The sequence below is a fragment of the Calonectris borealis genome, chromosome 17 (genome assembly GCF_964195595.1).
Source record: "Calonectris borealis chromosome 17, bCalBor7.hap1.2, whole genome shotgun sequence".
NCBI classification, from domain to species: Eukaryota; Metazoa; Chordata; class Aves; order Procellariiformes; family Procellariidae; genus Calonectris; species Calonectris borealis.
Window position 1 is genome coordinate 13,070,190 of NC_134328.1, and position 15,866 is coordinate 13,086,055.

The following is a 15,866-nucleotide window of genomic DNA, read 5'->3' on the forward strand; positions in this document are numbered from 1 at the left end:
ACTTCGAACCCATTCAGCAGAAGGGCAAAGCTGCGAACAGAACTACAGGTTCCCAACAATCACCTACACTTCATTAAATATCTTCTAGATGTACTAAATCACGTTCCTTCGAAAACCGTTTTCCCTTGCATTGCCCAAACAGTGAGCAATAAAGCATCAGTTTAGCAGATATTTTCTTGTAAATGTTGTGGTTTTGTGTACTATAACACTGGAAAGTGAATGAAGAAGTGCATGGAAAGCACACGTTGGTGCTTATTTAAGAATTATGTTTTAAAAAGCTGATTTTAAAAAAGAAATTCAGAGTAAACTAATCTTAAACAGTTCACACTGAAAAAGTAAACAGTGAAGCGGACATTATTTAATTCACTTGGTATTAGTGGAAAGTCAATTAAAAATAAGTTTGTGACTAAATGAAAGTAAAATACAAATTTTGAAACACTGAAAATTTGACAATTCTATTAATTGCAAGTCAAAGAAATGAAGGTAAGAAACTCTCACCGTCTTTGATTGTTTTGGGTTTGCAGTCTCTTTTCTAAACAGAACATCAGGTTCCTCTCTTGTAAAATCAGAATGCAAAGATGTTTCGGACACTCTAGCTGAAAGAAATGTTTTAAATTATGTTTCAGTAGTAGTTTCAATATTCTTCCCTTCTGTACTTAACAGTTTCTGTTCCAAATGATTAACACTCTGACCGTCCACTAAGTCTTTTGTAGTTTTCTTCCCTCATGGTATCAATTTAGTTTTCTTGGTTTTCTTCTCTTTTTTGATTTCTTTGTTTATCTGGAGAGATACTTCTAAACTGAATAAAAAGCTTTTTGTTTCACAGTTCTTTCACTAACAATAGAAGCTAACACAGGGGAAAAAAAAAGCATAGCTGTAGGTTAAAAATTAATCTGAAACATTCTTAACACTACCAGTTAACAAAGTGTGAACATAACCTGGATGGGATGTACGTGCCAATGATGGATTCAGCTTTTGCTTGTCACCAGTTGTTATATTCTTCTCAGGAACAGAGCATGCTCTTTTTTTCCATGTTTTGGTTTTATCAGAAGAACTCTCCAAAAGACCAGGCAGCCTAACAAAGATAATACCATCTTATTATTTGTGAATTGCAGAGAGTCTTAATTATAATAAACATGCATCACAAATTAGGAAAATAGTGATATCTTGTAGATATCAATGCATTTTACATTGGTACCTAAGCCTGCTTCCATTGTTCAATTAACCAACACATTGTAAAATGGCAAACCTTCAGAAATAACATATATTTTTAAGTCAACTTCAAAAAGGCAACAATATTCTATGGCCATCATTAAACCTTGAACCTAGATAACTCCGTGGTGTGTCAAATCTACTACTTTTTATGGCACAGTTCACTCATGTAAACCCATGTGTCATTTGTATTTTACCTTCTGATGTCATCTGAAATAATTACTCTCCTTGTTACTACTAAGGCTTACTTAAACTCCTGCTCTGATCTTGTTAATGAGTACTATTTTCATAAAGAGATTCACCAATTTAAAGTTTTTAATTAAGACAACAGAATAGTATTGTTCATGAAGTAGTCTTAGCAAATATATATAAGTGCTGCTTTGGTGCCATGAATTTCAGAATTAAAAAATAAAATTACATAATAAAAATGACCTGACTTACACAGCCAACAGTTGTTAATGCAACTCTCAGGGAAGACAAGACAATTAAGTTCTGGCATTTTCTGAAACTATGCAACAAAATTTCAATTCTGGCAATACTTCAAAATACTCCCTTCAAAGTAAGTGACGACAACAGTGACTTGCTATTCTTTTCCAATACTTACAAAGGCTTGTTGCTTCTCCCTACTGGCTGAGAATCGGGAACAATATCTAATGCTTCATCTAAATGAGACATTAATTTGGTATCAATTGTTATTACAAAAGAAATGGAAAAATTAAAATAATTTTAAAAGTAAGGACTATCAACACTTGTAAAATTACTTGCCTAAAGTTTGCTTTTGTGTGGCCTCAATTTCTGCCTCTTGTATCATTTCTAAAACTTCTTCAGCACACATTCGCTACAGCGGGATAACACCCAAAAGAAAATATTAGCGTAGGACTATAAGCAGTATCACCTCATAAACTTGTATTTTCCCTAATGAAATATGAAATTATTTTTTCATTTCATAGAAGTGCCCATTCCAGTACCTTTTCAGGTAGTTTTGCCTCATTTCTGATATTTGACTTTCTGATCTTCTGTTCTGTTCCACAAAATTCATTGTCTAGCATACATCTTTGCCCACTCTAAAAAGCACAGTAAGTAATACTGACAATTACGATCCATAAAAGCAAAACTAGTAAAATCCTCCTAGAAAGTCAAACTTGAAATATTCTAAACTACACATTCTTTATGTTAAAGCCTTTTTCTAAAGCATGGCTATATCAAAAAATGCTTCAGAATCCCATAGTCCGGGATTTGACCTGAATATGACCCAGAAAGACATTTAGAACCAGAAAGAAAATGAAAATGTTACTCTGAAGTCTTTGTTCAGCTGGAACAGAAGCAAAAATACATACACTTAAACTGCAGTTCAGTGACACCTATGTAGTTTTGTTTCATTTTAGTGAATGCCTAATAAAAAATGCACTTAAACCAATGCCATAAATGCTATAACCTGAAGACATTAACATTTCACAACTATGGCTGAATGTATTATATATTTTTAAGAGTATTTCAACACTGCATAATTAATCTGAGATTCTATGCATACACCATTCTCATATTACACACAAAGAAATAATTGTGATTCTAGTAAAAGCAAGTTAACTCTGGGGTCAGAACTGATGAGTGAATGCAAATTTTGGCTAATTTTGTAAGAGTTCAGTCTGACTTTAGACATATTAAACCTGAAATCCAGAGGACAAGAAAACATTATGCAATAAAGTAAAACACTATTTTGTAAAAGTGAATTGCTGACTGCAAAACTCTAGCTCTTTGAAAAATGAATTAGGAACAAATTAGAATAGAAATTAATGTTATTCTAAGTAAAAGATTTAGCTACAGATGACATGCGTACTCCAGCAGGTTCTTGATAGAAATTCTTTGTTCTGGTTTCATTTATTGCATTATTGTTAGACTTTTCAGCAGAGCTCATCATTTCCAAAGGTAATTTAAATCGTCCTTTACAAGGCGTGGCTGAAAACAAACCAGAGACATGTTAGAATTCTACCATTTCTTCTATTACGATTACTGTGCTGTCTGTGACATCAATATGAAGAGTTTTGCCCATGATCACATCTATGCCATGAACTTTAAAAAAAGTTGGCTAGTATTCATATCAATTCACTATGTACCTTTTATAATTCTATTGATTTCAACTAAGTTACACGCAGGTTAATGAGCCCATAGACTCTGGATGTCTGGAGGCAAGCAATGCTTTTTACAGCCTGGCTCTGGTAGAAAATATCTGGACACCTATTTAAAGATTTTACTGTAATATATTGTTGCTGGAAAAGACGGTGTGGTTAAGTTCTAAATAAAAAAGTTACCGAAGTTCTCTGCCTTGTTCCATCCTAATCTGAAAACGCTTTCTTTTCTAGCCTCTGTTACTCTTAATTTATACGTGATACACGGACATATGTATCTAAGGATACTGATGCACTTGAGACAGTTAAAGCAAGAAAATTAAGTTTATTAGTCATGCTGTTCTGCCACTAGTTGCATCTCCAGCCTCTACTGGTCTTTGTCTTACAAATCTCTCCCTTGCAGAAAATATTAAGTATCTGTTACAGTAAGACTATTAGTAGAAAAGTGATGACTCCCATTTGTGATAAAGTCTCTTCCTTATCCTTTCCTCTGTAATAAACACTTTTGACGTAAACATCAGTAGCACTGGCCCCATGTCTCAACCTTGCAGTAGATTCCACCTTGCTCACTAGCCATATCATCAGCTGCCCCTTGAAGAAACACATGCAGTTTCTAGATAAGAATAAAATGCAAGTGATAGATGTACACATTGGAGAAAGCTGATTTTCCAATGCAACTGCTATAAAAGCACTAACTGCTAAGAATTCTTTAAACCAAGAGTGTATGAGGAGAGAGATGAAAAAACACCTACGTTTTCGGTCTTCTAATCGATTGCTGACTTCTCAACTTGCTCCAGCAGAAACAGCTGACTAACAGCAGCAGTAAAAATGATAGGTGGCCTTCAGCTGTTTGGAATGTATGTGCAGCTATATCCTGCATCATGTCTATGGACCAGTTTATTAAAATTTAAATTTAAATTAAATTTAAAGCACCTTCTAAGTATATTTTATAAGGTCTACTCTTAATTTCCAGCTCTGCAAAGGATCACAGTTCATGCTTGTATTTCAAAGACGATTTATAGCATATTTTTACCCTGAAAGTACTTGAAAACTTACATGCGCTAGCAAATGCCAGTGGACTCCTTGTGGAAAATCTTGTACTTCCAGGAATAAGCACGGATGCTTCAGACACTTTCCTTTTACAAGATGTAGTTATCTTGAGGAACAGGAAAAACTTGACCATAATACACAGATTTAGGGATGACAACACAAGATTTTAGAAAAATCTATTTCCAAGAGTCTTTTGACACTTTCTATCATTGGACTGTCAATTGCTGTTGCTGCACACATCAATATGATGTGATTTTTATGCAGTTCCCTTTTTAGAGAAAGTTCACCAAAATTCTTGAATTATATAATACTTAAAACTAATGTTTTTAAACTGAGATCAGCAATTGGTGTTTTCTAAATTAATTCAACGAAGTATGGACAAATCCTGTCCCTTGTTAACAATCAAAGTAACTAAGATGATTCCCAGGAGTTCCTGCAAAGCTACCACATAAGCTATAAACCAGCAGAACCTCAAAAACAAGTTTACTAGACTACTGCTAGACATGGTGACATTGCTTCATCTTTTCCCCCCTCCCTAGTAGAATCATAATACATTTATAACTTTAGAGTAACTGTGGGGCAAAAGAAACACCACGCCTAATGAATTGAGGTCCTTTCAGTTTAAACCATAGAATCAGCTATGCATAGGAGCAGTCCCATGAAATTGTGATTTCAATAACCAGGATACAGGATTCATCCTGACAACCACATACTTTTTTGTAATCATCAGTCTTTGTGAATGCCAAGCCTATAGGACTTGCTCTAATTACAGCTATTACTATTGCTGACCATTAGTAAGTCTCCAGAGGCTATACTAGACTTTCTAAGCATATCTTGAAAACATCTATCTTTAAAGAGAATTCTCAGAGCATAATGGTCTAAAGAATGTTAACAATTGCTTTTTATTTTTGTCACATTGTTATAGTTTCAAAATGCATAATAATGAGAAATCTTTTTTGCAAAGGGATTTATATAGCTTAGTGTCAAGTCATAAGAAAAATAATCAAACCCTGTATTAATTATATTCCAACTGTAAAATAACAGGGTTTTTATATTATAAAATATGGTAAATATTTAAATTGATTTGTATTTTTGATGTGCTCTTTTCTATTTTGATAATCCTACTTACCTTGGAGGAACCACGTCGGCATTTTTCTTGATTGTTACTTTTATTCAGAGTCCTCAAAGTTCCAGGAAGTTGCTGGGTTTTGTACTTACTGAGTTTCTCCTCTTCAGATTTTTCTTCCAAACATGGTGACAACTGACTTTCTGGTACCAGAACCTATATAATATTTTGAAGTTTTTAAATTTTTATACAATATTTAGATTTTATTATTTTTTATATTTTATATTTATACAAACACACAGAGAGCAACTTCTTTACCCTAAATAACACTTTCCTCACTGCAGATTTTGATAAACTTCAGAGCTTATATACTTTTAGTTTGAAAAGCATCCAACCTAACTGTTATTTTCGCTAACAAGGACGGGTTACCAAATCAGAATTCACACAAAAGAACTTCCTCTGTGTATATTTGTCTAAAGTATTCTATGATTTGGATATCAATATTATTATCTCCCCAAAGATACAATACATACTTATTAAAAATCACTTAACTGGTTTTAGAGTTATCTTTATTTATTGCCATTTTAAAAGTCCTTGTTTTTATAGTGAATGATCATAAATTAGCTAATAATCAGACTAAATATAAAAAACAAGAAAACAACCATCTCAGCATACTGAAGTAAAATACCTGTGATCCGCTTTCATCAAAGACGATATGTACAGTTGTTTTGGCAACTGATGCAGACTGCTTCTTACTAAAGCCCTACAAAGTGAGTAACCATCTATGTAAACTACACACTTTGCTCACTATTTTTAAACAAGAAACAGAAAGAAAATATTTACGTCAGAGATTATAAGTGTCTGAATTCAGGTTATAGGGGAAAACAGATTCTACAAGCTTATAGCAGCTCCATTCCTCATGAGTTTCTCAGAGTTCAGGGCAAAGTAGTTTGTTACAAGCAGTAAGAAGTAAGCTATGGGTTGCTAAAAATTTTTTACTAAATGAGTAAATTCATAAAAGTGGTAAGTGTACTGCAAAATGGGATAGCTAATGAATCATTTCTGAAAGACTTCCATATTTGTAAGCATCCAGTTCTTATGTTTCTGGAAAGTTATATATGCAAAAATTGACATTAAGCTATAGTGATCCCTTTCCAGCCAGTTAATTTTTGCTGCAATTAATTTTACATCTTAAAATCATAGAATCATTTAGGTCGGAAAAGACCTTTAAGATCATCAGGTCCAATCATTAATCTAACACTGCCAAGTCCACCAATAAACTGTGTCCCTAAGCACCACATCACGCATCTTTCAAATACCTCCAGGGATGGCGAGTCAACCACTTCCCTAGGCAGCCTGTTCCAATGCTTGACAACTCTTTCAGTGAAGAAATTTTTGCTAATATCCAATCTAAACCTCCCCTAGCACAACTTGAGGCCATTTCCTCTCATCCTTATTCGGCATCTTTACCGAAGTTTAACATATTATGGGAGAAAAGCTGTTCTGTAGCAGCGATGTTAATCAGAAACTCTTGGTATAAATAGAAACCAATAATCACAGCTATAAGAACATTTATATGGCAATGAGACATTTATTTTGAATCAATTAAAAACTATTCAAAAAGGTGTTTAAGTCTTACCTTACATTTACTAAATCCATAAATCTTTCTGATTACGTCTTTGATTTCCAAGATAGAATCAAAATATAAAAAAAATTTCTCTCCTTCTTGATTACCCACATTCATTGGGCTTTTTAGAGCTATTGTTAATAATTTCTTTGAATCTTTTTCTGGACAAAAACAAAATTTGAAAAGTAGTTTCATTACAATTTAACATCATCTCATATAATGTTTGTAAATACACGAAACTTACTTGTATTCTTCAGTTCAGCTATTAAAAAGTATATTTTCTTTATTTCACTCTAACCTACAATAAATGTTATTTGTGAAATAATTCAAAATTCAATCTTTTAGAAATACTTATTGTGTATATTATCCTGTAGAATTTTAAGGTTATTTACTCTAGCTGCAGACAAATTATAGATATTTACAAAACTATTCTAACTAGTTTAAAAGGAACATTATTAAATGTCATTGTCTTATGCCTTATTTTGCATTGAAATAACTATAAGACATTATTTTAAAATTATTTTAATAAAATCACACCTGCATGCCTAAAATGCAAATGTGACTGCAGTGCAATTTTTTCCTTGATAAAACCAGTACCTATAATATTTTAAGTGGGCATTTTGCTTTACTGAGAATTGAGTCAGTACTTTAGGATTAATCAGTTTGAAAATCCAAGTGAGTGTGTAACAAAAGATCACATTTTTGAGTGCCAGTACCTTCAAGGCTGTACAGGTCTACCTCTTCTTCTGGTATAATGACTGTTTCCCACTGATGATCCTTACATGAAAAAAACATTTTTAAAGCTAGAAAAGTATTATATTACAATTAAATGAAGTGCAGTGATCAGAAAGTTACTCAGCGAGGACAAATTTTCAACTTTTTAAATCCTGTGTTACAAGGAGTGACAATGAACATATGCTTCCTTGATACAGCAAACAATATTTCAGAAGAGCTTTGGTAAAGTCATTAAACAGTTGAGTCTCATCTACAAAAATTATAACTGCAACTTTGTAAATGGCTTCTTGTTCCCATGTGCGTATGTTAAACTGTTCGCAAACAGTATTAGAAGGTCATTACTCTGAAATTGTTTAATCTAAATATGTACACCAAATCTAATTTTTTTTTTCCCCTTCACACTATACATGAACACGTAACTTCCACATGTTGATGTGGGGAAACAAATTTAATACACTTGAAAGAATGTGTATCTACTGCCTCAGAACAATCTAGTATGACAGACAAAAGTTAGCTTACTGCATCATCTGCTGCCACATAGAAAGATATACTTCTGCTACCAACGTTGAAATCAATCCAAAATTCTTCAAGATTTTCATCCAATGGTATCTGTAGCTAAAACAAAAAAATTAAGATGAAAGAGTACGAGTGGAGAGCAATGATTTATACCAGCTAACAGGCTTTGTGTTACAGTCTGACAAACTTTATAAACACATGCACATCCATACACTCCTGAAAAAAAAAACATTTTCTTACTTGATCCTTATTTTTTTCTTAACTAGAAAGCAAAGAAATTCTTCAGCTGCACAAATGAAAATCTATGGATATATGATTAACCCTGTAACTTACCTCATATTTATCAAGAGCTGCTGACAAACACGGATATGTAAAAACCCTGTAAGAAAAGGGTATTTTGTCAAGTATCCTAAAATGCTGTAAATAAATTTTGCATATCTGAACACAGCAACTGGATTGTGTTTTCAGCACTTGTGTGCTTTAGAGACTAAGAGATCACAGCAATCAGAAGAGCAATCACTTGACTGCACTTCTTCCCCAAAGGAAATAACATGAAATTTTATATATCCTCACAATTAAAGCAGTGGTCTCAGACCTCTTGTCACTACATTCATACTTCTAGCTTATCTCCTGATATTTGAAGAATGGTATTCAAACTGAAAATACACCTGATATAAAAACATACCAATCTCTTTGCTGTCATGACATGCAAAAGTAACACGCAGAGCATGTGATCATATAGATAAGAAAAAAGCTCGTATTTTCTCTTCCTTTTTGTATCCTATTTCTCTAGCAGATATTCTCATTAATCATTATCTCAATGTAAATATCCTACATCAATAAATAAAGGAATATATACCAACAGATTACTAGCTATTGTTAGATGATATGTTTATTGAATTAATGAGCATCTCAGGATTTTGCAACAGAACTAAATAGAATACAAAAACTAGCTCCTTATAAACATCTATTAAAGGAAGTGTAGCATACGCTTTATATTGTTTCAGAATCTTTTAAAACGAATGTTCTTTGTTTAGTGAACAGTTTCTTCAAGCTGTTATCCAATAATCTGAAACTTACATTATGTTTGTCTTTGTTCCAAATATGGGAATTACATAAAATTAACATCTTGATAGAGAATATTTTTGTGACAATGTGCCAAAAGATGGTATTATTCAATTTCTTCACTATCTAATATTTTAAAAATATCTTAACTCTGCATGGTTCCTTGACTTTATACCACAGCAACATTAGTCTTCTTTGCTTGTATTATTTTAATTCAGAGTTCCCAAAAACAGTTCTTGTGATACAAAGGCTACTCCTGATGAATGGCCATGAAATAAAAACAAAACAAAAAAAACCCACCAAAAAAACCAAAACATGAGCTTTAAAAAATTCAGTTTTACCTTCTTTTGTCTCCAAGCATGCCATTGACCTGGTTAAGAAATTTTCTGCAGTCCTATTAAAACACAGAAATTTCTTAAAGAATTGTAAAATGAACATTTACCTCCCTGGAAATATTTTTCGTATGACTTACTGTTTCAAACTCAGAATCTTTAATTCCTTTAAATGCATTGGACACAAACTCCATGGAAAACCACTGGTACGCCAGTTCTCCTCTTTGTTTCTCAGGTATCATTCTGCATAAAGCTTCCGTAATGGCTACTTGCAGGTCATAGTCTACAGCACAATACATTATACAGGAATAGTAGTTTTAAAGATACTACTGATGTGAAAAAAGTATTATGTAGGAAACTGGTATAAGCAGCGCTGAATGTTTCATATTACATATCAGATTATATCCAAACGTAACCCATAAAGGATATATAAAGAACTAAGGGAATAAGGATGACTAAATGACTTATGTTTCAAAATGAAATTTCAACCAAACTTTCAAGGAATGTCAAAGCAACACTAGGCACATAAGCAAGAGACATGTTCTCAACTTTCACCTGTCTGAACTGAGAAACTATTGGATACCAAAGTGATCCCTGAGAGAAGTTCTAGTACTACTAAATACTAGCATTTCACTATCCTCAAAGACTGACTTCCTTATGAGCTTTTGCTATTTTAAAACTTATATTCTAGAGAAGAAAAGGACTGGAAACTTCAAAGAGTTAGCCATACACTGCATGTATCTGAAACATTCCAGTTTGCAGATTGTTTTCATGCAGTATTTGTATTTTTCAGAGGACTGTAACTGCAACATTTTGCAGCTTCTAAATGTCTTCTCTGGATTTTTAATGGGTCTGCATGTAATTTTTAAAAAGCTCAATACTAAATCGTTTATTAAGTCCCATGCTCACCTCCAGCATCCAAAATTCTCCTCCCCATGTCACTCCTGCCAAACAAAGTAACCTTTCATCAAAATATGACAGCAACACAAAGTATAGAAGAAAAGTTTATTTAATTACAAGCTTTCAACGTATGAGACGAAACCCCGATTCCATTAAACTGTTAGTTTTCAAAGGGGTAAGTCTGTTATGCTAAGGATATACATCTGAAAGCACTACTGTGGAAGTGAATCACCTGATATATATAATTTTTGTTCTATTTATTTTTTGAAATGCTGTAAAAAAGTTTCCCAGTGTGAATAGCTTGTCCTTCCAGTGACTGATTCACTGTGCTTTACACACATTCTTAAGAGTTTAATTATTTTAAGACAACTGGGATGAGAAGAGGCCTAACCTAAATTGGGAAAGAGGTAAATTTAGGCTTGTAATGGAGAATAACCCATGAAGATACCTGCCCACAGTCACTACCACTGGCAACACAATAGCAAATGCAAAAATGAGTTAAACAGGAACCAATTGCATGCATTATAAACAGCCTTAGTAAAAATTGCCTTCCCAGCTATGCAAATGATGTAATGATATAAAAGTTATCCTGATGTTTATTTACATGACAAGCAACATTTCCTTTGTAGAAAATATCTTTTTCCTGGCATCTCGAGGCGTGTTATCAAGCATTAAGTTAAGTTTTCTTACTACCTAAGAAAAGTGGAAAAAAGGGAGTAAGATTAAATATAAAATAAGTTGTTAAAGTTTAAGTTATTCTTATTTCGGGCCCTTGTAATATATTTCATACCACTGAAGAAAATAACATGCTTAAATAATTGCAAAATGAGAGAACATAATGAGTTCTATCTGACCTTAAATGGTATTTATCTTAATATAACTACCTCAATTTCAATAAATTGCATTGGCTTTAATGTGAACATCAGTTGTTAAAGGGTTATGTTTCTTATTTGCACCTTTAAATATAGGAAAAAAAAAACTTTCAAAGCTAGCGTTCGGTCTGCAGTTGATTGCTGAGCTAAAGTGTACCTTAAATTTGCATTAAAAACCCTTTCCTTTGGGGAAAGTAGCCTTTACAGAAGTCTTTTTTGTAACTTTCTCTTTCTTTAGAGAGGAAAAAAAACCTGACAACCTAAGGTTACTAAAATAAATAGACGAAATTTGCAGTATATTAGAAGGTATACAAATTTCCTGCAAATATCTAAAGAATTTCCAACCAACAATCTTAGTCCTATTTATAGCAGTTGTAATAGAGCATATTATTTCCTATGCTTTTATACAGCTTTCTCACCGGAATCTTAATACCACTGTTTTGTAATTTACTGCCCAAAACAAAAATTATAGGTCAGTAATCCGGAAAAAACCCCAAAACCCCAACATATAAACGACAACACACATTCCCAGAGAAACATTAAATCACCCTTCTGATACTAGAGCACTACAATATTCTCTTTTTTGTAGCATCTGTACAGTTAAATTACTATCTTCACAAAGTCTGTTAAAACACTAACCAGAAAACTGTGGCTTAGAAAGAAGAATGTTTACCTCCTGCTGAACATAAATACTAAGTCTTACATCAGCGATGAGGGTACATGTTCTCAGAACAAAGTTTTCTAGTATTTGCATTTTACCTGATGAACAGGAAACAAATAAATTAGAGTTATTGAGAGTGTATGAGGGTGCCCCCTCATCAGCATTTGGAAAAAGATTTGTTTTCATTTAGAAATAAAATACAGTATGCCTTCCTTTCCATATAGGATTACTGACATTTAAAAATAAGTATATTAAGCTTCATGGTTAAATGCAAGACAGAATAGTTACTTCAATTTATAGTAAATATATGGCTCTTTATGATGTTTCTATTCCTGTGCATCACTGCATAAGTCCCCTGGGCACGCGATCATTATTTTTAAAAAATAATCAGATCAGTTCTGTAACTTAGCTCTCTGAGATATAATTCAGATCCTGGAATTTATCTTCCCAGGGACAAGGAAATGAATCTTTCATTTTGATCGTGACAGCATAAAGGTCTGTAGTGACTTTCTACTATACTGAAAGGTAAGAGCAGCGTGATATTCATGATAACAAGGTCAATAAAGAAGGACTAGTGTGCTATGCTGAGCTATGACAGTAGCTTAGAAACAATGTTCTTTTTAGGAAAAACTCAGTTCAGTTGCCATCTCTGAGGAGATACTATCCTGGTTTTTTATTACTGACATCAGCAAGTTACAAGGAAATCTGTCAGTACAGAAACCTCAAATTAAACAATCAAAGTTACAGCTGACATTCAAACTTTTTTCATGTGAATCAGAAGTGTAGTCCTTTGCGCAGAACAGCCCTCTTCTGAGGATAAGCCCTTTTCTGTTACAGTTTATTAGCTGAAGCATATAGATCTGGTGGTATATTTACATTAGATCAAGAAACTTTGTACCACCCTCATTATACATGTTCTTCTCAGAACTACCTTGCTTCAAGATGGCTCCACAAGTAGTAAGAGTTATTTTAACACTGATAACTTTAAAATGTCTCTTTCAGGACACTTTAACTATCATACCTAGGAGACACTTTTTTTAAGCTCACCTTCAGGTCTGCTATCACATATAGCCTACAATAAAAAACAAACCAAAACACATTATTTTGATGATGTAAATATTACAGCATAAAAATCAGGTAACATGTACCTAAAGCAAGTAACCAAAAAGCATTTAAGATTTTAAAATTATTTCATCCTTAATGAAGAACATAAGAGACTTCTTCTAATACCAAGTGTGGTTTCTCAAAACTGTATTTCAGTTAAATTTATGGAAATTTTTTCTCCAATGACAAAAATTTTTATGAAAAGAAGAAAACTCACAGATCTTATAAACCCGGGGTCCTGGGATTAGCATACCAATAATTTACGTAATCAAAATTAGACCAAGATGAAATTTTTTTGTTCATTGAACACTTACATTGTTGGGTTTTTTAAATTTTATTTCATGATGCTAAACATGAACAGAAAACAAGTGTGAATACAGGCAAACTATTTATCCAAAAAGACTTATAATCTATTTCAGAAATCATTGTAACATTAACTTTAGAAGGATATTAAACAGAAACACATTTGAAAGTCTTTTTGTTGCTAAACTAGTAATAATTATTTCGACAAATACACACAAAGTATTTTATTAGCAATATATTTTTACCAGCAACATGTTGAAGAAATCTTCAGCCAGACTTAAAAGCATTTCATTCTTTTCATTTCCTCCAAGGATTAAAATTCCTTTTACCTTTTCAAACCAATTAACCATGTAAAGGAAAAATAAAAGTAAAACTATTTTAATAGCATGAAAAAGGACAATGGTTTGTATTACACTTAAGTAAAATTATACAAACTATACAAAGATTAAAACAACAGCAACAACATTACGAGTCTGCTGAGCATACTTTAGCCCCAGACTGAAAGTTTTCACTCACACTGAACGAATGTGGATGATTTCAAACTAATGTAAGTAATTTCTGTAGCTGACTTTAACACAAAACCTAAAGATCTACTTTTACAACTGCCATCACAGACAAAACAGGTGAAAATGGATAATGGCTGAATGAAAAAGTGTGTTTGTAGGTGTGAATATAAGCATGCAGTTATCACCACACTTTTTTTTTTTCATTAAAGCAGTTGAGAAGGCAATTGAGTAACATTCATCTGACATTGCCATTGATTTTCTTCAGTGAAATCTCTGGTGAAAGCAATAAGGAAGTGGTGTCTATTTTTCAGTATATGTATTATACTGAGTTACAAATGATTAATGCATTTAACGTGCAGGTGGAAAGAACACAAAATAATCAGAATAGCACTATAATCTGTTGAAAGAACAGGCACAATATTGCTGTTGCAAATATTAACAAAAAAATTATTAAACTGCACCAGGAAATTCCAATTCCTGACTGAAAAGCAGTATAGCAAGCTCATATAAAAAGATATAATCTTCTTGTAATTGCTATAAGCATATCTAAATTTATTATATATTGCATAATTTGCAAAACCTTCACTGAGATAGAGCAGCATCACTTTATAAGGAGTGACTTGTCAAAGAACATTTAAATCTGAATAATGTTTGTTGCAAAGTTATGGGAAATTCTTAATTCAGAAACAATCAAGGACCAAATCGAATACTAAGCTGTTCAGCACTGAGGCATTACTTATGCATGCTTTATTAAATTTTTTTTTTTTTTTTTAGAAGTTCACATATGCTTTATGGTTTTACTTATCCTTCCAATAAGACCATATTTTATCATTGCTGGAAGCCCATCTTCTCCTGCTATGCTGATTTTTTTCCCACATTTCTGAATAGAGTTTAGTAAAGTGGAAATGCTTTTGACTTCTTGTTTGTCAAGTTCCTGAAATTGAAATTATAACACAAGCTTTAGTGTACAGTTCTCGAAGAACCTGTATCTAATTAATCAGATGCCTTTTTGTTCTCAAAAGCCACCTTAATTGCAGCTTGAAGTAGAGATTTCGTTCTTAAATTTTATTTCAGTTTTTCAAATCGACTGCTGGTATAAACCAAGCCAAATGAAAAAATGTTTTTCAAACTATTACAATAACAGTACAGATGATTCTGATGTAATGACTACATTACCCGACAGAGAAGCTTGTCTAATTTGTTGACAAACTGTTTGCTGCATTTGTGAGAGACATTTTCACAGTCTTCTGTTGCCAGAAATTGTTCTAATAATTGGAAATCTTTTTTTCTTGTAGCTTCATCAATTAACTTTTCAAACTGTCAACAATAAAAGAAAACAGCAACTGTATTACGGTATGCTTAACACTGATACTGATTTAACAAGATTTAACATAGGTTTTATGCAATCATTTGTTGCATTCTAAGCAAATATTCTGAATCACAAAATCATCAAATGTAAAACCTGAAGTACAGAACACCATATCTAATACATTAAACATGCAAATACTTATTCACCGAGTTTTTAATTATTTGCCAGTTTTCCTTCTTTCCTCATCTTACAAATAAATGCTTACATATGCTCATTCTTAATACCTCTTCCTTAGTACATTTAATATTTTGCATTTTCTAAGTTATCTATTAGTGATTTTTAAAGATATTAATATATTTGAGGACTTCTGTCTTCCTCAACTATTTTGCCTCTCTATTCTTTCTAAATCAATTATAACCAGATTTCAACATTTTCATCTTAAGTATCATCCCAACTGATTCATGTATGTCAAATGCATATGA

At 32.6% G+C, this 15,866-nt stretch overlaps 1 protein-coding gene across 1 annotated transcript in view; it reads right to left on the reverse strand.

Moving 5' to 3' along the window:
* Nucleotides 1-15,866, reverse strand: part of SYCP2 (synaptonemal complex protein 2) — a 34,752-nt gene that overhangs the window by 16,646 nt on the left and 2,240 nt on the right. The window contains exons 3-24 of the mRNA XM_075166635.1: nt 15,252-15,392; nt 14,881-15,009; nt 13,815-13,919; nt 13,210-13,234; nt 12,175-12,260; nt 11,234-11,322; nt 10,639-10,673; nt 9,870-10,012; nt 9,739-9,791; nt 8,666-8,711; nt 8,336-8,431; nt 7,798-7,858; nt 7,094-7,242; nt 6,143-6,217; nt 5,518-5,670; nt 4,395-4,494; nt 3,050-3,168; nt 2,181-2,276; nt 1,978-2,050; nt 1,817-1,874; nt 939-1,075; nt 499-596 (exon numbers count right to left, since the gene is read on the reverse strand). Of these exons, the coding sequence (XP_075022736.1) occupies nt 499-596; nt 939-1,075; nt 1,817-1,874; nt 1,978-2,050; nt 2,181-2,276; nt 3,050-3,168; nt 4,395-4,494; nt 5,518-5,670; nt 6,143-6,217; nt 7,094-7,242; nt 7,798-7,858; nt 8,336-8,431; nt 8,666-8,711; nt 9,739-9,791; nt 9,870-10,012; nt 10,639-10,673; nt 11,234-11,322; nt 12,175-12,260; nt 13,210-13,234; nt 13,815-13,919; nt 14,881-15,009; nt 15,252-15,392 (2,067 nt within the window). The remainder of the gene's footprint in view (nt 1-498; nt 597-938; nt 1,076-1,816; nt 1,875-1,977; nt 2,051-2,180; nt 2,277-3,049; nt 3,169-4,394; nt 4,495-5,517; nt 5,671-6,142; nt 6,218-7,093; nt 7,243-7,797; nt 7,859-8,335; nt 8,432-8,665; nt 8,712-9,738; nt 9,792-9,869; nt 10,013-10,638; nt 10,674-11,233; nt 11,323-12,174; nt 12,261-13,209; nt 13,235-13,814; nt 13,920-14,880; nt 15,010-15,251; nt 15,393-15,866) is intronic.